Source organism: Vipera ursinii (assembly GCF_947247035.1).
Source record: "Vipera ursinii genome assembly, chromosome: 2".
Classification (NCBI taxonomy): Eukaryota; Metazoa; Chordata; class Lepidosauria; order Squamata; family Viperidae; genus Vipera; species Vipera ursinii.
In genome coordinates, this window is record NC_139513.1 from 87,666,281 (window position 1) to 87,686,252 (window position 19,972).

General features: G+C 37.1%; 1 protein-coding gene across 1 annotated transcript in view; it reads left to right on the forward strand.

The window, feature by feature from the left end:
• Positions 1-1,615: 1,615 nt before the first annotated feature.
• SAR1B (secretion associated Ras related GTPase 1B) overlaps positions 1,616-19,972 on the forward strand; it is a 31,187-nt gene continuing 12,830 nt past the window's right edge. The window contains exons 1-3 of the mRNA XM_083352317.1: positions 1,616-1,824; positions 15,857-15,932; positions 18,547-18,666. Of these exons, the coding sequence (XP_083208443.1) occupies positions 15,875-15,932; positions 18,547-18,666 (178 nt within the window). The 5' untranslated portion in view covers positions 1,616-1,824; positions 15,857-15,874. The remainder of the gene's footprint in view (positions 1,825-15,856; positions 15,933-18,546; positions 18,667-19,972) is intronic.

A 19,972-nucleotide genomic window follows, 5' to 3' on the forward strand; every position in this document is an offset into this window, starting at 1 on the left:
TGTGGTAACATGAATATGGCCATAGTGATTTGTGTTTTTGTTGATCTATTCTTTTGATTCCAATGGGAAAGACTTTAATTTTCAATGAAAATTCAGTTCCGCTAAAGGTGTCTTCAGTTATAGGATGATTCTTTAGTCTACCAGCCAGCAGTATTCAACCTCAGAATTTTATCTTACAATTTCAATCATACAAGACCGTACGTTGTAGTAAATTTAACAGGTACTTTAGATTATGTTACATATACATAGTTATATAACATAAACAACTATGGCATCACAATAGTAAATACATCCAAGAACTCTAGATCTTGATGAGTCTGATGTTCAAAAGTTAATTAGAATCAAAGCATAGGAATATATATTGTATTAATCCATGGTCTCTTAATTAATTCTCTCTACTCACACTCACTCACACACACACACATACACACACACACAAATACAAATGCATGGAAACCACACCATTCTAAAAAAGACCAAATAGAGCAAAGCGCAATAGGTTAATCACAGGTCAATATTTCAGCATATTAATTAAAAGTGACAGTTGAAAAGGGAAATATACCGTACTTCTTCAAATTTACCATGGAAAGAAATAATAATACAAAAAGAATTATGAGGAATTATGAACATGGCAAGAAACAATAAATAGGTGGAGGCTTACAGAGGGAGATCCAAACTTGAAATAAGGAGGAATTTCCTGACTATGAGAGCTATGAAGAGGTGGAATAGCCAATATCCTTGAGTTGTAGGGGCTCCATGATTGCAGGTTTTCAAATAAAGCTTGGAGACATTTATCTGGAATGGTCAGAAGATTCCTACCTTGGGCAGAAGGTTGGATTAGAAGACTTCAAGTCTTCTATAGAAGTCTTATAGCCCAATCTATTTCAAAGGTTGTTTGTTACGGGGAAAGAAGCAGGAGGTGGGAGTGCAATGCCAGGTAATACTTTTTTAAGGGGCCACAGTACAGTTATTTTTGCTGCAAGCAATATAGATATTTAGGCACTTCCATATAAAACATTTATTAAGCATTTGTCATATACCTCTTCCCCATTTCATTTTTGTTTCTTACAGAACAGTAAAGGCAGAATAAGATAGATAGATAGATAGATAGATAGATAGATAGATAGATAGATAGATAGATAGATAGATAGATAGATAGATAGATGATAGATTAGATCAGCGTTTCCCAACCTTAGGAACTTGAAGATGCGTGGACTTCAACTCCCAGAATTCCCCAGCCAGCATAGCTGGCTGGGGAATTCTGGGAGTTGAAGTCCACGCATCTTCAAGTTCCTAAGGTTGGGAAACGCTGTATTAGATAGACAGACAGACAGACAGGTCATTGGCAGCATTGTCTGGAAGTATCTTCTCTCCTTTACTAGGTTACCTGCAGAACTCTCTCTATTTCGTTCCTAAGATCTACTTATCTAATGCCCTCGAATGTCTATAAAGCAGTCAGCCCGCCTTAAATAGACTGAATTGCCCGCAGGTGGGCTTCCTGAAACTCTGCTGACTGGGTTGCGTGTCTAATTTGTGCGTCCAGTCCTTTCCATTTCAGCCGTGAAGGGCAAGTTCCGGAGGCTGACCCACGGGAATCCACCATGAGGGAGGAGGGGAAAGATCCCAGTCCGCCGCGTGTGCCAGATCGCAGGCGTGAGCCGGTGGCCGGTTCGCCCACACGGCCCGGAAGGAAGGAAGGAAGGAAGGAGGGAGCCGTGGAGGGGCGGAGCGGAGGAGAGGCAGAGCGGAGAAGAGGGGAGGCCTCCAGGCTGCTGTGTCGGTAGTTGTGGATGAAGGGTGCGAATCTCAGGCTCTGCGCAGCGGGTGAGTGGCTCGGCTCGGAAGGAAGGAAGCGATTGGGATCCGGCTGGGGAGGGGGGCTTCTGGATTTGCTCCCTTTCTCTTGATCCTCTTGAACCCTAGCCTCGATCTCTCTCATCTGTCTTTCTGCTTTATTTTAATCCACTTCCCTTGGCCTCTGCCTTTATTTGTGTCTCTCGTTTTCTTAGATTTGGTTGCCCCCTCGCCCCCTCCCCGCTGTGTTCTTTATATTTCACATTACCTGAATTTTCCCACGTTGATTCCATAACTCTCCCCGCCACCATTACTTTATTTTGTGCTTTTGTGCTTTATACAAGTGTACGTGTGTGTGTGAGAGAGGGTGCGCGTATGTGAATGGGATTCCGATGTGGCTCCATTAATATCCACTTTGTTTATAACCTTCCCTAAGCAAATGAGCACCCTATTATAGGAAGGAAGCTAGAGATTAAGTGAGTTGTCACAGAGTGAGTCAGTACAAAAAGAGATCAAAGGTGAAACTAGGTTGGAGATTTGACCTGTGTGCTGGCACATATCCATCTCTCATTACGAGTCACTGTTATAGTACAGATTATGTGCTAAATGCTTGACAGTTTCAGCGTGTTCTAGTTCATCTTGCAAGCAGCCAGTTGAGGTAGGTAGTGATAATGCCCATTTAGAGGCAAAACTTCCAAGTGATTTGCTCAAAGCCTTCATGGAACACTCACATATACAAAGCTTGGAAGGTGGTGAAAGACAAGCTACAAGCTACAAAAATCGGCAAATGTATATTCACATCCTCATTAAAAGCATAATTTAAAATGCCTGTTAGTAATTTCTTCTGGTTGATAATTATTAAGTAATAAACTTAATACTCTCATGAGCTTCCACTGCTATGAAGCAAACAACAGATATCCTTGAGAGGAATGTTGAGTTGTTTGAAAACTATAATTGCTTCCTGGCTCATGGAAGGCTAGTACAATGGAACTGGATTTTTCAAGCAGTTTGGGAGTAGTACGCTTTTTCACTTTCTTTCCCTAGTCCTCATCAGCAAGTTAGATTTAATACCCTAATTTAAGAATAATACTGTTGATTAAGTAATGATTGAAACCACATAAACAATGAAGTTTGATTATGATTTTGGCTTTTTCTGTCAAAAAAGGCAGGCATCTGAAATATACATTATAACTGAATTATATTTCTAAAACTGCATACCTGGATGTAAAGCACAGGTGTCAAACTCGCCACATGACGTATTGCAATGTATCGCGATTCTTTTTGCATTGCCGGCAATGGGGTGGGCGTAGCTTCGGTATGATGAAACCGGCTCACAGGCTGGCAGTTTGACACCCCTGAGTAAAGCACATCAAACTGCAGTTACACAAAAAGAGGAAAACTCTAAATGTAATACAATCTTGGACTCCCACAAAAGAAGGATTAGATAGGAAAAAAGCTGTAAATAATTGGCTGGAAATACTTGCATCTCTGTCTGGATTTATACACACTTACTGACATAAGTCATTTTCTTACATAAAAACTCCCAACTATTCCTTCTCACAGAATAAAAGAAACTGCATTGAATTCAGTTACTCCCAACTATGCATATGCTGCTGTTATGGTAGAAATGTATGTGTTTAGCCCTATTTACTTGGTATGGATGGGAGTAAGTAGAGAAAAAATCCTTGAGGTATATTGAATTAGTTTTTCTTCTCTTTGCAAACAAGTTGATAGAGATCTCAAATACAACAGATCTAGGCAACCTTCGTGTACTTGAATTTGGTGGCTTTTATTTCCACATGAATAAGCTTTGGACTGTTTAACCTTGTACACTCAACAGGCTAGCTCCACCCTTCCCACATTCCTCTTCAGCCATGGAGGATCCTGATTTTCCAGAGTCTTCATTTATGGGGAAAGCCTTCATGGAAAGAAGAGGTTCGCCCTGTCAAACATCTTCTATTTCAGAACTAGCATATCCTGCCTCCCTTACAATTACTGTGTACTTCTAAAAGCATTGTGAGATCACAAACAATTATTTGGGAAAACTTGCCTTCCTTTATATAATATTTGTTTTAATAAGCCTGTTGCTTATAACTAGGCTGCTTAGCTCAAATATATTTTATTTTTATTTTTTAAAAGAAACAAACCTATTGAATTGCTAACACGTGACTAAAATGTTTCTCCAACACCAGCTGTTAAATTCAGGATAGACATTTCATGATACAAGGCTTCTGTTACTCATTTCGAAGTGGGTATCCAAGGTTGCCTAATACATATATTTGTTCCTTCAGACCATGTTTCATCTCTCTGTAATCAAAATTAAGTTGACTCATCCCTTTGTAGGTATATCAGCAATGAATAAGTGCTGTTGATATGTTAGTGGATTGAGTATGAGTCTAGCAGTAATAGTAATTTCAGAAAAAATATTTAAAAGAATTGTGAGCTTTTGTATGTAACATAAAAAATGAAAAATACGTACAGCCTTTCAGTACAGGCGAAAGCCAGAAGGCTGATTTTAAGAACATACAGTATCTACTAATTTAATAATACAGTATATATCATATTTGGTGCTGAATATCTGTCATTTTGCAGATTTTTTAGATAAGGGGACAATATTTTTTTCATTGTTACAGAAATAAACACCATAAAAAGTATTGTTTTCATGTATATTTTGCATTTTGCCAAGTTATGAAACCACTGGGTTTGATTCCTGATACTGCATGTCAAATTCTTACAGCCTAAATTTGCTGTAGCGATATTCCATTGCCACACCAAAGGCAGTCTTATAATCTCTTTAATATTGTCCATCCAATATTATTATCTGTTATCTTTTCCTTCCTCAACCTTGCCAGACATAGTGGTCCTTCCTAGTCCATTCATTATCTGCTTGCATCATATACTCAAAGTATATGAGTTTCTGCTTGGTGATCACCTTAGGAGAGTAATTCATCTTTATTTGGTCTGGCATTAGTTAAATGGTTCTTTTTGCAGGCCACAGTATTCTTTGTATCCTTCCCCAGATACATAACTCAGAGGCAGTTATAAATTTAATATGTTTTATTAAACTTTATAAGTAGACAGATAAAAGATTAATACAAATAAGAAAAATACACGAGTTAAAAAAGAAAATAGTGCAAAGTAGAAAAGAAGGAAAAAAAGGAATATAAAAGATGACTTCTTTCTCTCCAGATAAGTATAAACCATTTCAGTAACTTAACACCTCCTCTAATATTTCAATTTTAAAAATATGACTTCTTCTCCTATACCATTCCTTATCAATAATAAAATTGTGGAAACTCATCATTCAGTACTAATTAGCAGAAGTCTATTAAGAGCTACCAGAAATAGTAACATATACAGTGTGTTTTAACCTTAATCAAATAAATCCATTTTATAATCCAATTTATTATTTTTTCTAAGAAATAAAGCAAAAAAAAATCTCTCATAAACAGATCTTTAAAGCTTTGTTGTTCAATCCTGGTCAAAAAGAAACCACAACATATGTATTTTATCCTGCTAAATTTCACTTTATAGTTCTGTTTATATTTTAAAAATGTGAATTTTTAAATTCCATCAAATAATGTCCACAAGTTGATTTCTTATCATTTTCTCTTTATCTGTTTTCAGAAATAGCTTCAGTAGTTTAGCATGTCTTTTTTGTAAATCCAATAGGACAGCTTTCAAAATCATTCTTCTGATTTATTACTTGTAGGTTGGAGAGGCATCTCTCTACTTTTTCTCTTTCTCTGTATCCAACTTTCATAACCAGACATTACCCCTGAAAGAACATTGGTTTAGCTATTCTAATATGATAATACTTATGTGGACTCTGATATACAGAATATGGACATCTTGTATCTTTTTAAATATATGAATTCTGCTTTAGAAGTTTTGTAAGTGATATAGATTAGGTTATGCAAGACATAACTCTGTAAAACTTTTATTACATTATATGTTGGGCATCAAGTTTCATAAACTTTAAGGATTTAATGAAGTATGAGTGGCAAATTGTTACCAACTGTATCTTCTGCACAAGATTCCCCTAGGTAAAAGTCAAGTATGTCAGTTCAAAAAGTTTAAATTTACCTTAAAGGTAAAGGTTCCCCCGCACATGCATGCTAGTCGTTTCTAACTCTAAGGGTGCTCATCTCCATTTCAAAGCCCTATTTTTCTACTTGCATTTTTACGTGCTTTCGAATTGCTAGGTTGGCAGAAGCTGGGACGAGTAACAGGCGCTCACTCTGTTACGCGGCACACGGGATTCGACCCGCCAAACTGCCGACCATCTGATCGACAAGCTCAGCGTCCTAACCCACTGAGCCACCGTGTCCCTTAGTTAACTAATTTACCTTAGTTAAATAAAAATAATATTGCTGTTACTATGTCCTTAGTTCACTACTTCACATAACAATTGCATCTTCTCTCCAGGAGGCTTCTGATATCAACCATAAGAATGTTAAAATCATATTTTTTCAACTGTTATGATACAAATTGTTCTGAAGTCAATAGTGCAGTGGCATGAAGTTGTACCAAACAGACTATGCCAAAAAAGTTTCAGTTTTGGCAGTAGAGTAGTACAACTTGAATGATTAAAAGGTCAGGGCAAAGATGACCCTCCTGAGATGACTAACCAAGGCAATCACACAATTGCAATATTGCTTTCAAGGTGTCCTTAGCCCTCTGATTGCTCAAACTGTTAATGAATTCAAGCAGCGCTTACAATATGTGTTCTAAAATTTCAGATCTGTCTCAGCTAAGTTGATAGCACATCCAAAATGACTGTGGAAACCAAACTGATACCATTGAATTCATTGGGATCTCAGCACCTATTATTTTGGATGGGTTAAAATGAAATCCATACTCTTTATTGGACAGTGTGAATCTTGTCTTCCAAGAGGTTTTCTAGAGATACAGCCAATAACTTTGTGGCTGAAGCAAAACAAAGTTTGTGACCTGTAAAACCTTCCACATGCTTTTATCTACACAATTGGTGCATAATCAGTGTGGCTGTTTACTATCTCCTCAGGTTATATAGAATGTTTTCCAGTTTGTTTAACACCTGTGTGCTGTAGTGAATGGGTGGAAGGGACCGTCTGCCCCATCCTTGTAGAACATTCTGCTACTGGAATTGAGAATTGCCCCCTTTCCTTTTGGCCTTCCTGGCTTTGCTGGTTGGCCTAGGCCAGGGGTCAGGAACCTGAAACAGTGAAAGAGCCACTCGGAACCAGTTCCCTCACAAAAGGAAAAACTGGGAGCCGCAAAAATTGTGTTCACATGCGCGTACATGCGCGCGCATGCGCAGAACATGGTTTGACTGAAGAGTGGAGCCAAGGCGAGATATGCACCTACACTGCATATTTGAATTAATTGAACTTTTATAGTCCCATTTTTTTTTGGACTGCACATGGCAGAGGACTGGGAGCTGCAGGAGACGGCTGAAAGAGCCGCATGCGGCTCCGGAGCCGCGGGTTGCAGACCTGTGGCCTAGGCCCCTGAGGGGAATGTTTATCACTGGAGGTGGCTGCTGGGGTAATCGTCTTCCTGTCCCGTCTGTCTCTTAGCTCTCTTAATTTTAGTTTTAGTACGGTTTTAATAATACTTTAATCTGTGTAATGCTAAGGTTTTGTCATTTTAACTACAATATTTTTTACTTGTTTTATAGCTTGTAAGCTGCTCAGAGTCACCTTGTGGAGGAGATGGATGGCAAAAAATGTAGTAAATAAAATAAATATAAATAAATCACAACTTCAAGTTAAGAGTTTTGTAACCTCCATCACCCCACCACCCAGAATTCTCAGAATAGATTATATATCAACCCACATTTTTTAAAATCAATACATTTAATTCAAGATGAAATATAATCAGTTTACTGAACGGTTTTTCAGGGAAATTAATCAAAGTAGATTGTAAATTACTGAAGAAAGATATCTGCAAGATCTGAAACTCCTAGCTGATAGAAATCTATGAGATGAAAAGTTATAATATTAAAAAGGTATGCTAATTTGCAAATAGTAAAAGATGAGAATACAGATATACGAAATCATAAAAATGCTTCCACTATGTTTTCATCTTGAATTTAAATGGAGTAAATTTGTATTCAAGGCTTGAAACTTTAAATTTGAGAATTAAACTTAAATTATTGACCTCATTAGCTCCCTATACCATAAAATGGCATAATGCAGTTGTTCCCTTTTAATTATAGAATCTATATTTTCTAGGGTTTTTCATTATTGAAATATCTTCATATAGCAATAAACTTTTAATTATAAAGCCTTCACAAAATTATGGAGATTCTGATATATTTAGATTTATTGATGCACAAAAGCATGTAATATACAAGGAATTTTATGAATGTTTTAATTGAATTTGTATTTTAGCTGTTGCTTATTGGTGAATTACATTTGCCCTGTGTTTATTTTCAATATCCTGGTCATTAAATCATTTTATTTGATTATGTTGGTTGTAAAATTTCATTCAATATGAATGGTGCTGTACTATGGTCTTTCTTACTTTACAATCCCAAATTAGAACCATTTATTACTATTGTTATATTTCCATACCTTCTATACTTTAGGAGATACTACCTGTTATAAAAAGTATATCATGTACAGAAAACATTCTGAAAACCTTTATCAGAGCATTGTTAGGATCTGGTCTGATTGCAATAGCATTGTTCTTAGTATTTTATATTATATACTTCTGTTAAGTCAGACAAAAGTTTATGAGATAATAATAATAATAATAATAATAATAATAATAATAATAATAATAATAATAATAATAATAATAAGAAGAAGAAGATGAAGAAGAAGAAGAAGAAGAAGAAGAAGAAGAAGAAGAAGAAGAAGAAGAAGAAGAAGAAGAAGAAGAAGAAGAAGAAGAAGAAGAAGAAGAAGTTGGAAGGGACCTTGGAGGTCATCTAGTCCAACCCCCTGCTAAGGCAGGAAACCCTATATCATTTCAGACAAATGGCTGGCCAGTCTCTTCTTAAAAACCTCCAGTGTTGGAGCATTCACCACCTCTGGAGGCAGGTTGTTCCACTGGTTAATTGTTTTAACTGTCAGGAAGTTTCTCCTTAGTTCTAGGTTGCTTCTCTCCTTGACTAGTTTCCATCCATTGCTTCTTGTCCTGCTTTCAGGTGCTTTGGAGAATAGCTTGGCTCCCTCTTCTTTGTGGCAGCCCCTGAGATATTGGAACACTGCTATCATGTCAATGATGCATAATGTTACATAAAGTTAGTCATGAAATTTAATTAAGAATGAAGCATTGGATTGCTTAGTTTATTTATTTGTTTATTCAATTTCTATGCCACCCATCTCCCCTTCAAGGTGACTCCTGTTCTGGCTAAGTGTGTTATATTAACCCAGCCATTGGTTTAGCTTGTTTGGTTATTTAAACAAACTATTTTGAAAATCAGAGCTTAATAAACATGTGAGTGATCTATCAATATACTGTAACACCCTGCTACTTGTATGTTATTTTCTTTAATTCTTTTGAAGTAAAAACCTGGAAATTTTGTTCAACAGAAGTAGAATACAGCTTATATGGTAATTTGCATGGCATATTGCTGGTTGGGTTTGAGTGGTATTGTAGAATTAGAGATGTAAGGAGTTACAATTAAAAGAATTACTATTTGAATGTTCATTTATGAAGATGGAAAATTTTTACAAGAAGTTAAAATATATACAAGTTTTGTCGTGGGACATTTTCTCAGGAGAAATCAGCATATTGTTTTTCTAACAAGATGAAGAAATCTTTTTTTGCTTTACTTGTGAACAGAATTTATTAAAAAAATACAGTTCTCTTTTAATAAAACAGGCATTTCCTGGAAATATTGAGATTAAGTTAAGTCTAAATTGACTAAAGTTGATATGACTTTTGCAGTCACATAGTAAGTAGACTTTAAACTTTCTTCTGCCAAGTTGTTTCTAGGTGATTGGTGGTCTGAAATGACAGAATTGCCAGGGTCAATGGCTAAAGTGCAGTCAGGTTGTATATTAACTCTTCTGGTAGCTTAGTAAGTCTCTTAGTCATGGTTTGTTTTAAAAAATCAGTTTGATGAAGAAGCAGCAAGGGCTGGGAATACAGAATACACTAAATCAAAACTAATCAAATTATATTATCACTTAGCACAAACAACCAGTATGCCAATAAAGCTATATTTTATTGAGTCTTTTTTCACTATTAAATGCAGGTATGCACATTGTGGAGTTCTCTGAAATTCTTATTCAATTCCAACAATCCAAGGATGGGACAGACTGGTGCTCACCATTCCTTTAATATATTGTATGAACCAGATATTGCATCCTGTTCCCTGACATACATCAGTCTTCATGCCTTCTTCACTCTTCACTTGTAATGACTGAAGTACATGTGAAAGATGCAGAATGAAGCCTAATTTATTAATGTTAGTTATTTGCAATATTTATATCCTGACTTTTCTCCAAGAGCTCAAGATGCCATCCAAAACAGTTTGCCAGGTTTCCCCCATCCCTACAGCCACAATCCTGTGAGATAATTTAGAATAAGAGGGAGTGGTCATCTTAAAGTAATTAAAGAAGCTTCCACAGCTCAGGGAAAACTTAAATTTGACCACGCTCCTTCATTAACCCCGAAATGGATAATCAAAAAGGTCTTTAATTTTTATTGCTGTTCATTTATATTCACTGCAAATGTTGGGTATTCCAAGGGTGGGTTTTTGTTTTTTGCATTATTGTATCTTTCTCCCATTCCCTTTCGTTAGGCTTTATCAATCCAAATAGTTTTTAAAGATAGACTACCTTCATCTTGCTTCTCTGTACAGTGGTCACTAATTAAAAAATGAGACTTGCATTTTAATCCAGCCTTGTAAATAAGCTTAGAAAACTTACTAACCTGTTTTGGGACAACAGAAAAGAGGTAGTGAGTTCTCTCTTTCCTTCCGCGGTTTTCAGTACTAAGCGAGAGGAGAGGAGTCTGGGTTCTGGAGTGGTTAGAGCAGGGTAGGGACTTAGTTTTACTGTTCTCTCCACAGAGTTACTTGTCTGAGTATAGTTCTTGCTACTGCAGCTCCCAGATGAATGTTTGAACCTAAAGGGCCCTAATGGGTCTTTGTATATTTACAACATTTCAAAATCTTAATGTATATTTTTCCCATTGAACACATTTGTGTTCAATTGGGGAAAAAATCATTTCACTTGCCACAACAGGGACCAGCATTTTTTTGCAATTGAGCGATCATCATCAACCATCACCATCCATCACTCTTCTTACAGTTTCCAGTGAAAGTCAAAATAACTCCAAAGTGGTGGAATTGTCAACATCCCCCCTTTCTTTCATTGGAGAATGGATTTAAATGAGATTTTATAGAGGTTGGTGGAGAGGGGGCTATGCCTTCTTATACCATAATACATCAATTTTATTTCATTCCCCACTGAAAATAAGTGGGAAATCTTTTCTCATTAATGTTGTGATTTTTTTTCCCCCTGCTAGACTTCAGGCAGATGATTTGGGGAGAGGGATTAGAAAAGGAATTGGAAGAACCACATGACATTTTGCCTGTCCCCGTTCTACAATATCTTTACTTTAGCATGGTTTTTCCAGTATAGTTTTAAAGAAAGAAAATGACTTTGGGGCTTAACCTAAAACGTTCTCTTCAACTTAATATGACTAGGTTTTAAGAAGTTGTTTTCACTTCTGAAACCTGAGCAGTTATTTTGCTTCATCTCTCTGCAATGATTTGTATGCTACTTGAGAAGATAGATTTCCTAAGCCTCTCATAAGCTTTTTCTGGATGGTATTTTGTTCATGCAATAAATAAATCAGATGACGTGTATGTACTGCTGTGTTTGCTTGTTCTTGACCTTTGCTTTTCAGACGTGTAACTGATAGTCCTTACATATGGTGTTGTGTAACCAAGAGTTCATGCGATTGTTGCAGTCTTTAATTTTATTCTCTCAACAGATGTCTTCAATATATTTTGATAGTTTAAGTTCACATTTTATAGCATAATCTTTTGCATGTTTGCATGGAAATAAGTCCTATTAAAGTTAGCAGGGGAATTCCTGAGAAAATATAGGATTATGCTGTAACCATATTGCACCAAAAGTACAATTTCTAATGTTCATTATATGTTTGCTTATTGAATTTTACATGACAGATCTCCCACTTAAAACTAAGGGGAGATAATTAGGTTTTGATGCACTGTTGACTGTTATTCTGCAGAATGAAGAATCTCAGACTATAGTTATTAGTCAGATCATCTATAGTGCTTTATTCCCAGGGAGATAGATACAGAAACATCCCAAAGAAGACTTATTTTAAAGTTGTTGATTCTTCCAGATTATTAATATTTAACAGGAAGGTTAGAATGAAATATATTGGTGGTGTCCATTTTTTCTATGGTAATATTGACAGAATATTTTTATCCTAAAATATTGCCAAAGGGAATATCAGTAGAAAAGCAGTAGAAGTGCTTCTTACCAGTCTAAAATTCAAGTAACACATTACAAGTTGGCTCAGAACAGTGACTATAGTTCTTCTATTTTTTTATCATTTGCATATGATATGCCAGTTCACATTTTAATACAGCATCTGGAGTCTTGGGAAGTGGGTGGCCTAGAAATATATGTAAATAAATAAACTTCTATTTCTGTATCATTGGATGCTACAGGTAGGGGTGGAGAGCTATCCTTTTGCTGTAGTAAAAGCTTTACAGTCACTGGTGAGTTTAAAAGGTCTGTAAAAGGTAAAGCAGGAAGTCAAAAGCAAGTATAGCTAATGACGTAAGGTTTTAAGTTTTACAAGGTTTAATAGCAAAGATGTGGTTATTTGCGAAGTATTCTTCACTTCACTTCACTTCGGAGTGGACTGATGCCTTCAGCTTTGAAATCATAAGAAAAGCTTTGCTGCTCAAGTCCACATGCTTATCTAATCCAACATTAGGTGTCAAAGTCAACCAGGAATATTCTAAAAATTCATGAATGTGGCCAGACCAGCAGTAGCCCTCCACCAATAGCTGGTATTTAGGTATACTACCCGTTATCAAAACCATTAGCTATAAATTTAGCTAAAGGAAGCAGTGAATCTCATTTTAACTATAAAGGTAAAGGTAAAGGTTCCCCCGCACACGCGTGCTAGTCGTTTCCGACTCTAGGGGCCGGTGCTCATCTCCGTTTCAAAGCCGAAGAGCCAGCGCTTGTCCGAGGACGTCTCCGTGGTCATGTGGCCGGCATGACTAGACGCCAAAGGCGCACGGAACGCTGTTACCTTCCCACCGTAGTGGTCCCTATTTTTCTACTTGCATTTTTACGTGCTTTCGAACTGCTAGGTTGGCAGAAGCAGGGACGAGTAACAGGCGCTCACTCTGTTACACGGCACTCGGGATTCGACCCGCCAAACTGCCGACCTTCTGATCGACAAGCTCAGCGTCCTAACCCACTGAGCCACCGCGTCCCTTCGATTTTATAGATAGATAGATTTTATCTATATAGATAGATAGATTTTAACTATACATTATGTGAAATATACTTTTTTTATCAGTCCTGAATTCTCAACATATTTGGTTTCAATATGGTACATGACTCTGAGTCCTACTGTTGATAGAAAAAACTTACATCCAGACATATTTTCCATACCATGCGTAATTTTATACCCTTCTATCATGTTCTCTCTCTTTACTTCAAATGAAAAAGCCCTAGATACTACAGGTAGTCCTTGACCAGGGGTCTTCAAACGTGGCCCTTTTATGACTTGTGGACTTCAACTCCCAGAATTCCTCAGCCAGCATGCCTGGCTGAGGAATTCTGGGAGTTGAAGTCCACAAGTCATAGAAGAGCCAAGTTTGAAGACCCCTGTCCTTGATTTACAACACAATTGAGCCGAAAGTTTCTCTTGCTAAACAAGACAACTGGTAAGTGGGCGTGGCCTCATTTTATGACCTTTCTTGCCACAATTGTTAAGTAAATCATGGCAGCTGTTAAGTTATTAACATGGTTATTAAGTGAAGCTGGCTTCCCCATTGATGTTGCTTGTCAGAAGGTTGCAAAAAAGTGGTCACATGACCTCAGGTCACTGCAAATGTCATAACTACAAATGCCAGTTGCCAAGTGTCCAAATTTTGATTGTGTGACCATGGGGATGATTAAAATTATTAAAAGTGTGGAAACTGATCGTAAGTCACTTTTTTCATTGCCTTTGTGACTGAACAATCACTAAAGGAATGGTTGTACGTCAAGGATTACCTCTATTGTTTTTGTCTCATGGAATTGTCTCAACCATTTTAAATCACTGGCATTTCCTTGACCTTCTTTAAAGTAGTTTAATCAAAAGTTGGACCAGAAACTGTTCCGCTGTTGAGGAGACTAGGAAAAAAACCTGATCAAGGGCTATGTAGGTGGTTGGTCAAGCAGATAGATTTTCCTGGTGTAACCTGATTCTGAGCAGATTGCAGAACATTTTAACTAGAAGGAAGCAGATTCTATCTTAATTGGTGGTAGGTATACCAGCCTTGGATTTAACTCTGAAAAGCCTTCAGGTGCACACCTTTGAATCAGTTTTTTTCAGAACTTTTTAGTATATTCAAAGCAGGTTAAAATATGAAATGCCAAATTATTTTTAAAAGGACAAAAGAATTTTAAAAAACATCAAAAAAGACATTAAAAAGTAAAAGTGTCTTAAAAAAAAGAAAAAAGACTAACACATATACATATATTCTTCTTTTTAAAGACACCTTTGAATTACTTTGAATTAGCTTCTCCAAACACAACAATGATGGTAATAAACTAATTTTCCCCCCAGCAACTCAGTGTGATAGTGACACCTTTAGTTGACATTCACAAAAATAAATTGGATGCACACATTCTGATTTTCTCCTCTTTGCTTTGTGATGAATCTTGTGCTGTTGTTTGTATGTGTATCTTGCCAGTATTCTGTGTTCTAGAAAGAAAAGAGACTGATGGGCTTCTGTGATTAATAGCTTCATAACCCATCCAATAATTTATATGAAGTTTGCCTAGTCTGAATACATTTAGGGAAATGGCAATGCTCATTCACCAGTAAACAAGAATTATTATGTGCTATAGCAAATAACTTTGATAAATCTCCTAAATAATATTTATAGTTTTAGTTGCTTCAAGGACATGTTTCTTACTTTAGACTGTGTAAATGACAGATTTAGAATATTAAAGTAATATTATAATAAATTTTCAACAAATGTATTTTAAGTAAGTTGCAGTTTTTCACTTAAAACCTTCAATGTATCTAGTGCACGTTTTGCCCACTGCTTCAAAATCATTTTTAAAATTCTGTTGTTTTGGACTAAAAACAAAATGTCCCTCACTTAAGCTTTTTATTAGTTACTTTTCTGAGATCCTTCAGAAAAGGACAATACTATAGTTTAGGAGTCAGAAGGAGTCAAGTAATCATATTTGTCAGCCACTTCCTGTGCAGAAGAAGAAAAACCACATTCTGAACTGCAGATACCTTAGTTCAAATCATAACTTTATAATGCTGTTATGGATAAGTCTATTAATTCTCTGTCAGTTTATAGCAGGGGCCTTCAAACCTGGCCCTTTTATGACTTGTGGACTTCAACTCCCAGAATTCCTGAGCCAGGCTGAGGAATTCTGGGAGTTAAAGTCCATAAGTCATAAAAAGGCCAAGTTTGAGGACCCCTGGTTTATAGTTATATAAACTGATAGAAAATGAATAGATATATAGTTTATAGATATGAAGCAATTTGGTGCATCTGAGTTGGTTACATGCTCCTCTTCTCCACCCAATGCCACTTATCAGAAATCTAGGCAGTGAGTCTCCCACTGGAGAAAGCTGTTGGGGAATACTAACAGGAAGACTAAGCTGTATTTTTCTTTGGAATGTGGCCTTTCTTTTAGCATAAAAATGCTTCCCTCTCTAGCACAGTAGTTAAGATGTTAATCAGTTCACATTTTAGTAGTTTCACAACAGAACAGTTAAAGCAGATACACCTCATAGATACACCTTCCCCTTTCTTCCTTTTCCCATGTGCTGTTTCAGTAGATTTTAAATGCCTTCCATACCTGTGATTACTATTCTTTTCTTTCAGATCCAATAAGATTTTGAAATGTCCTTTATATTTGACTGGATTTACAGTGGCTTCAGTAGTGTACTGCAATTTTTAGGTAAGGTATCCACAGTTCCATGCTGATGTTCTAATTTACATTCATGGAAGGTTCTTTCTGATTTTGTTTTTACACAATTATGGTTAAACAACTTCATTTAGGTTTATGCAGATTGACTGATATTTCTTAATTATTGATTGTGACATGCTAAAGGACATACAGTACATATAAAACACTTGCAATCCTTTTCTCTGTCTCAGCACCCTAAATAATGATCTCTCGTTACAGTATTAAAATACATGAAAAGCAAAACTAATACTTTGACCTACTTGCAAAATGTTACTTTTAATCTATGTTGGGTTTTGGGTCTGTCACAAAGAATAGAATCTGGCCTCTACTTTGTTTTAGCATAAAAATACTTATCTCTCCACAGTAAACCCCAAACTCTTCCATTACTAATCTTGATCTATACCCACCAACAGTCCACCTTGTTAATCCACATTGCTGGTTTAATTTTTCTTTACATTTTGATGTGGCGTGCCAGCTATTACTTTCCCAAAATATCTTCTCCCTTTTACCCCAGTATTCAGATTGTTGGGTTAGTACGTAAATAACCTTGCTCCTGGTAATTGTAATAAAGTGAGTCACAAACATGCAAAACTGTTACAATATCATGAGGGATATTATCCCCTACTTTTATTTTGTGAGAAACAAGATGCTGGTAAACCAATTGAGGCAGGAGTATCTCAAATGGTGAGTTGTGACCCTCCAAGGGGTCATGTCCAAATTAGAGGCAGTTGGCCATTTTTAAAAACATGAGTGGGTGTGCAGAGACACAATTTGAGTGTTCTCAAAACTCACTCTGGTTTTTGGTTCCTGCTTGCCTGTGTAAGCCTGCAATGTTTTGAGAATCCATGTGATACACAGTTAAATAAAAGCAATATCTCAAATTTTACCCCAATGAAATAATTTTATGTGCCAGGGGTGCATCAGTTCATTTGTCATTTTAGGCCTTATGGCTGTAATGCATGTTTTGACTTGGTTGACAGTAGACCCCTGGAATTAAAGGGTGGGGTGAAGGAGAGAGACAAAATATATCTGATGGATAATGAAAGATGAAGTAGCTTGGCAGCCTCTAAATCTGGCAGTGCCTTTCAGAGACTCATGCATCACTCAAGTAGGTAGCATGTTATTCCTTTTTTTCAATAAATTGTTTTTTATCTATCAGTGCCCACACTGGGGGGGTCAAAAAAACCCCACACAGTTAAGATGGCACCTGTGGCAGGGCAATCAATGTCCTGCCCTTTTGCCGATGTACACAAGATGGAGCTTCAATTAATCACTGTACGTTCTTGACTTTCTTGAAAGGACTCCCTGCCTAGACATTGCTGTTCTGCACTCCTAAAAACTCTTGAACCGGAGATAACAGTAGAGTCCTCAGAGAACTAAAACGTTGTTTCATTTTCATTCTTATTTCACAGAATCACTGAATAATGACTGGCTACTGTTTTGAGGCTTATTTTCAAGTCTCTGTAGAGGAGAGCACACCTTTGCTAATTTACTGAAAGTGCCATTGGTCCTCCTCTTGACAGTACTAAAGTACCCTTGTGTTTCATCTTTGCTGCTTCTCTGCTTAGCTTAGTAACTGAATTTGCCCTTTAGGTTTCTGGGAGCTGCAGCTTTACTGAGAACATACCTTTGGGCAGCAGATCCAAAAATATTTTTTAAAGTTACTGACGAGTACATTATTTTATTCCACTCATTAGCCAAAGAAAATACATGGAATAATCCTGCAATTGAAAGCCTGAAATAGTTTGGCTCTATCCTGAGGCCTTTGGCACACAGTAAGCCAAATTTGCTTTTGGTTTACTGTGATGAGGGAAGATTATTTTATTTATTTATTACATTTATATGCCACCCATTTCACAGTTATAGCAACTATATGCTGCTTCCTTTGTCCCTATAAAAATCTGTGTGAAGTGGCCTTGGTAATATATGTTGCACAAATCCCAATTATCCAAGATATGATAAAGATGATCGTGCCAGAGAGACAAATGTAGGACATTGCCTTATTTTTGGTTAGCCAAGATGTTTGTCCATCTAGTTCAGTATTATTATACAGCAGTGATTCAGGATAGCAATTAAGATCTGATTCTTGTATTTGGAGATGTTGGACATGGAACTTGAGATCTTCTGAATGAGCATTAACTAATATTGTCTTCCCAAATGTTTCTAGTTAAATTTAAATTGAAACATTTATTCTCCTGCAGCTGCATGCCCGTTGTAATATTTAGATCAGATGTAGGAAATGATGGCTCCTTTATGACTTTGTGGACTTCAACTCTTAGAATTCCTGAGCCAGCATGGTTAGTTCAGGAATTATGGTAGCTGAAGTCCACAAATCATAAAAGTACCATCGTTCCCCACCCTTGATTTAAATAATCAGCATGAACTAGAAGGAACATGGTTGGTGTTTTGGTTTGAAGGCTTCAGCAGTCACCTGTCATATTTTAAGCAGCATCTTCCAGAGCAGTGTCTGGATATTTGCATTTAAATTCTAAGAGCACATAGTGCTACACAAAATGCCTAGGTATATAAAATGATTTCTTATGCCATTCTGATGATAGTTAAGAAAATTAATTCCTGTTCATCAAATAGTCTCATTCTTTTTCAGGATTATATAAGAAAACAGGTAAACTAGTATTCCTTGGATTGGATAATGCTGGAAAAACTACTCTCTTGCACATGCTTAAAGATGACAGACTGGGACAACATGTCCCCACATTACATCCCAGTAAGTCAATGTTTCTGTTTTAGTTTTAATGTATACTTAGCACTGCTTCAAAACTGAGATGTGCATTGTTAGGTTTTATGCCACCAAGAAGCTTTAGGAGAAGGGTATGAATTATAACGAGTGGTGGCAGTTTCCAAAATTCTTTGTTGATGAGGCACTTAGAGGATGCACCTCTGTCTTAGTGGTAAGGTATATATTCTCACTCCAGGCAACTTCAGTATTCATTCATTCATTCATTAAACTAACAGCTGTTGGCTCAGTAGGGAAGATATGTCAGAGGCAAGATGTCAAAGAAGCTTGAAAAGAATTGAACTCAAAACATGAATAAAGTTATTTGCCATAGTAATGAGGATCAGAATGATTCCATTGCTAATGTCTTTATAATCCAGAGGAGAACTCTAGCATAGCATAGCATAGCACAGGTTTATTTGGCCAAGTGTGATTAGGTAAAGGTAAAGGCTCCCCCGCACATGCGTGCTAGTCGTTTCCGACTCTAGGGGCCGGTGCTCATTTCCGTTTTAAAGATGAAGAGCCAGCGCTTGTCTGAGGACGTCTCTGTGGTCATGTGGCCGGCATGACTAGACGCCAAAGGCGCACGGAACGCTGTTACCTTCCCACCGTAGTGGTCCCTATTTTTCTACTTGCATTTTTACGTGCTTTTGAACTGCTAGGTTGGCAGAAGCTGGGACGAGTAACAGGCGCTCACTCTGTTACGCGGCACTCGGGATTCGACCCGCCAAACTGCTGACCTTCTGATCAACAAGCTCAGCGTCCTAACCCACTGAGCCAATGACACACAATTTGTCTCCGATGCAGAAGCTCTCAAACCCACAGAGTCATCATCATCATCATCATCATCATCATCATCATCATCCCCATAAGAGGGATGTAGCAAAGAAGATAATAAGAAGGATAAATAATTATACTATAGCCATACTACATGAGTAAATATACATAGGCATTAGACAGCAGTGTGAGAATTAGGTGTTCAGCAGAGTGATGGCACAAGGAAAAAACCTTCCTGGGTCTAGTTGTTTTGGCATGCAATGCCCTATAGTGCTGTCCCAAGGGGAGGAATTGAAACAGTTTATGTCCAGGATGTGAGGGGGTCTGTAGAGATCATCTCAGCCCTCCTTCTCATCTGCACAATATACAGGTCTTTTATGTAAATTGTAATGCCAAAGAAATCTCCTGCATCTACAGAAGACAAGTTCAATATTACCTAGTTTTCTACTGTGCCACAAACTTCAATGTACCTTGCTCCCTCCTACTTTTCTAATGTGTCCTGTAGAAAAACTATGTTATG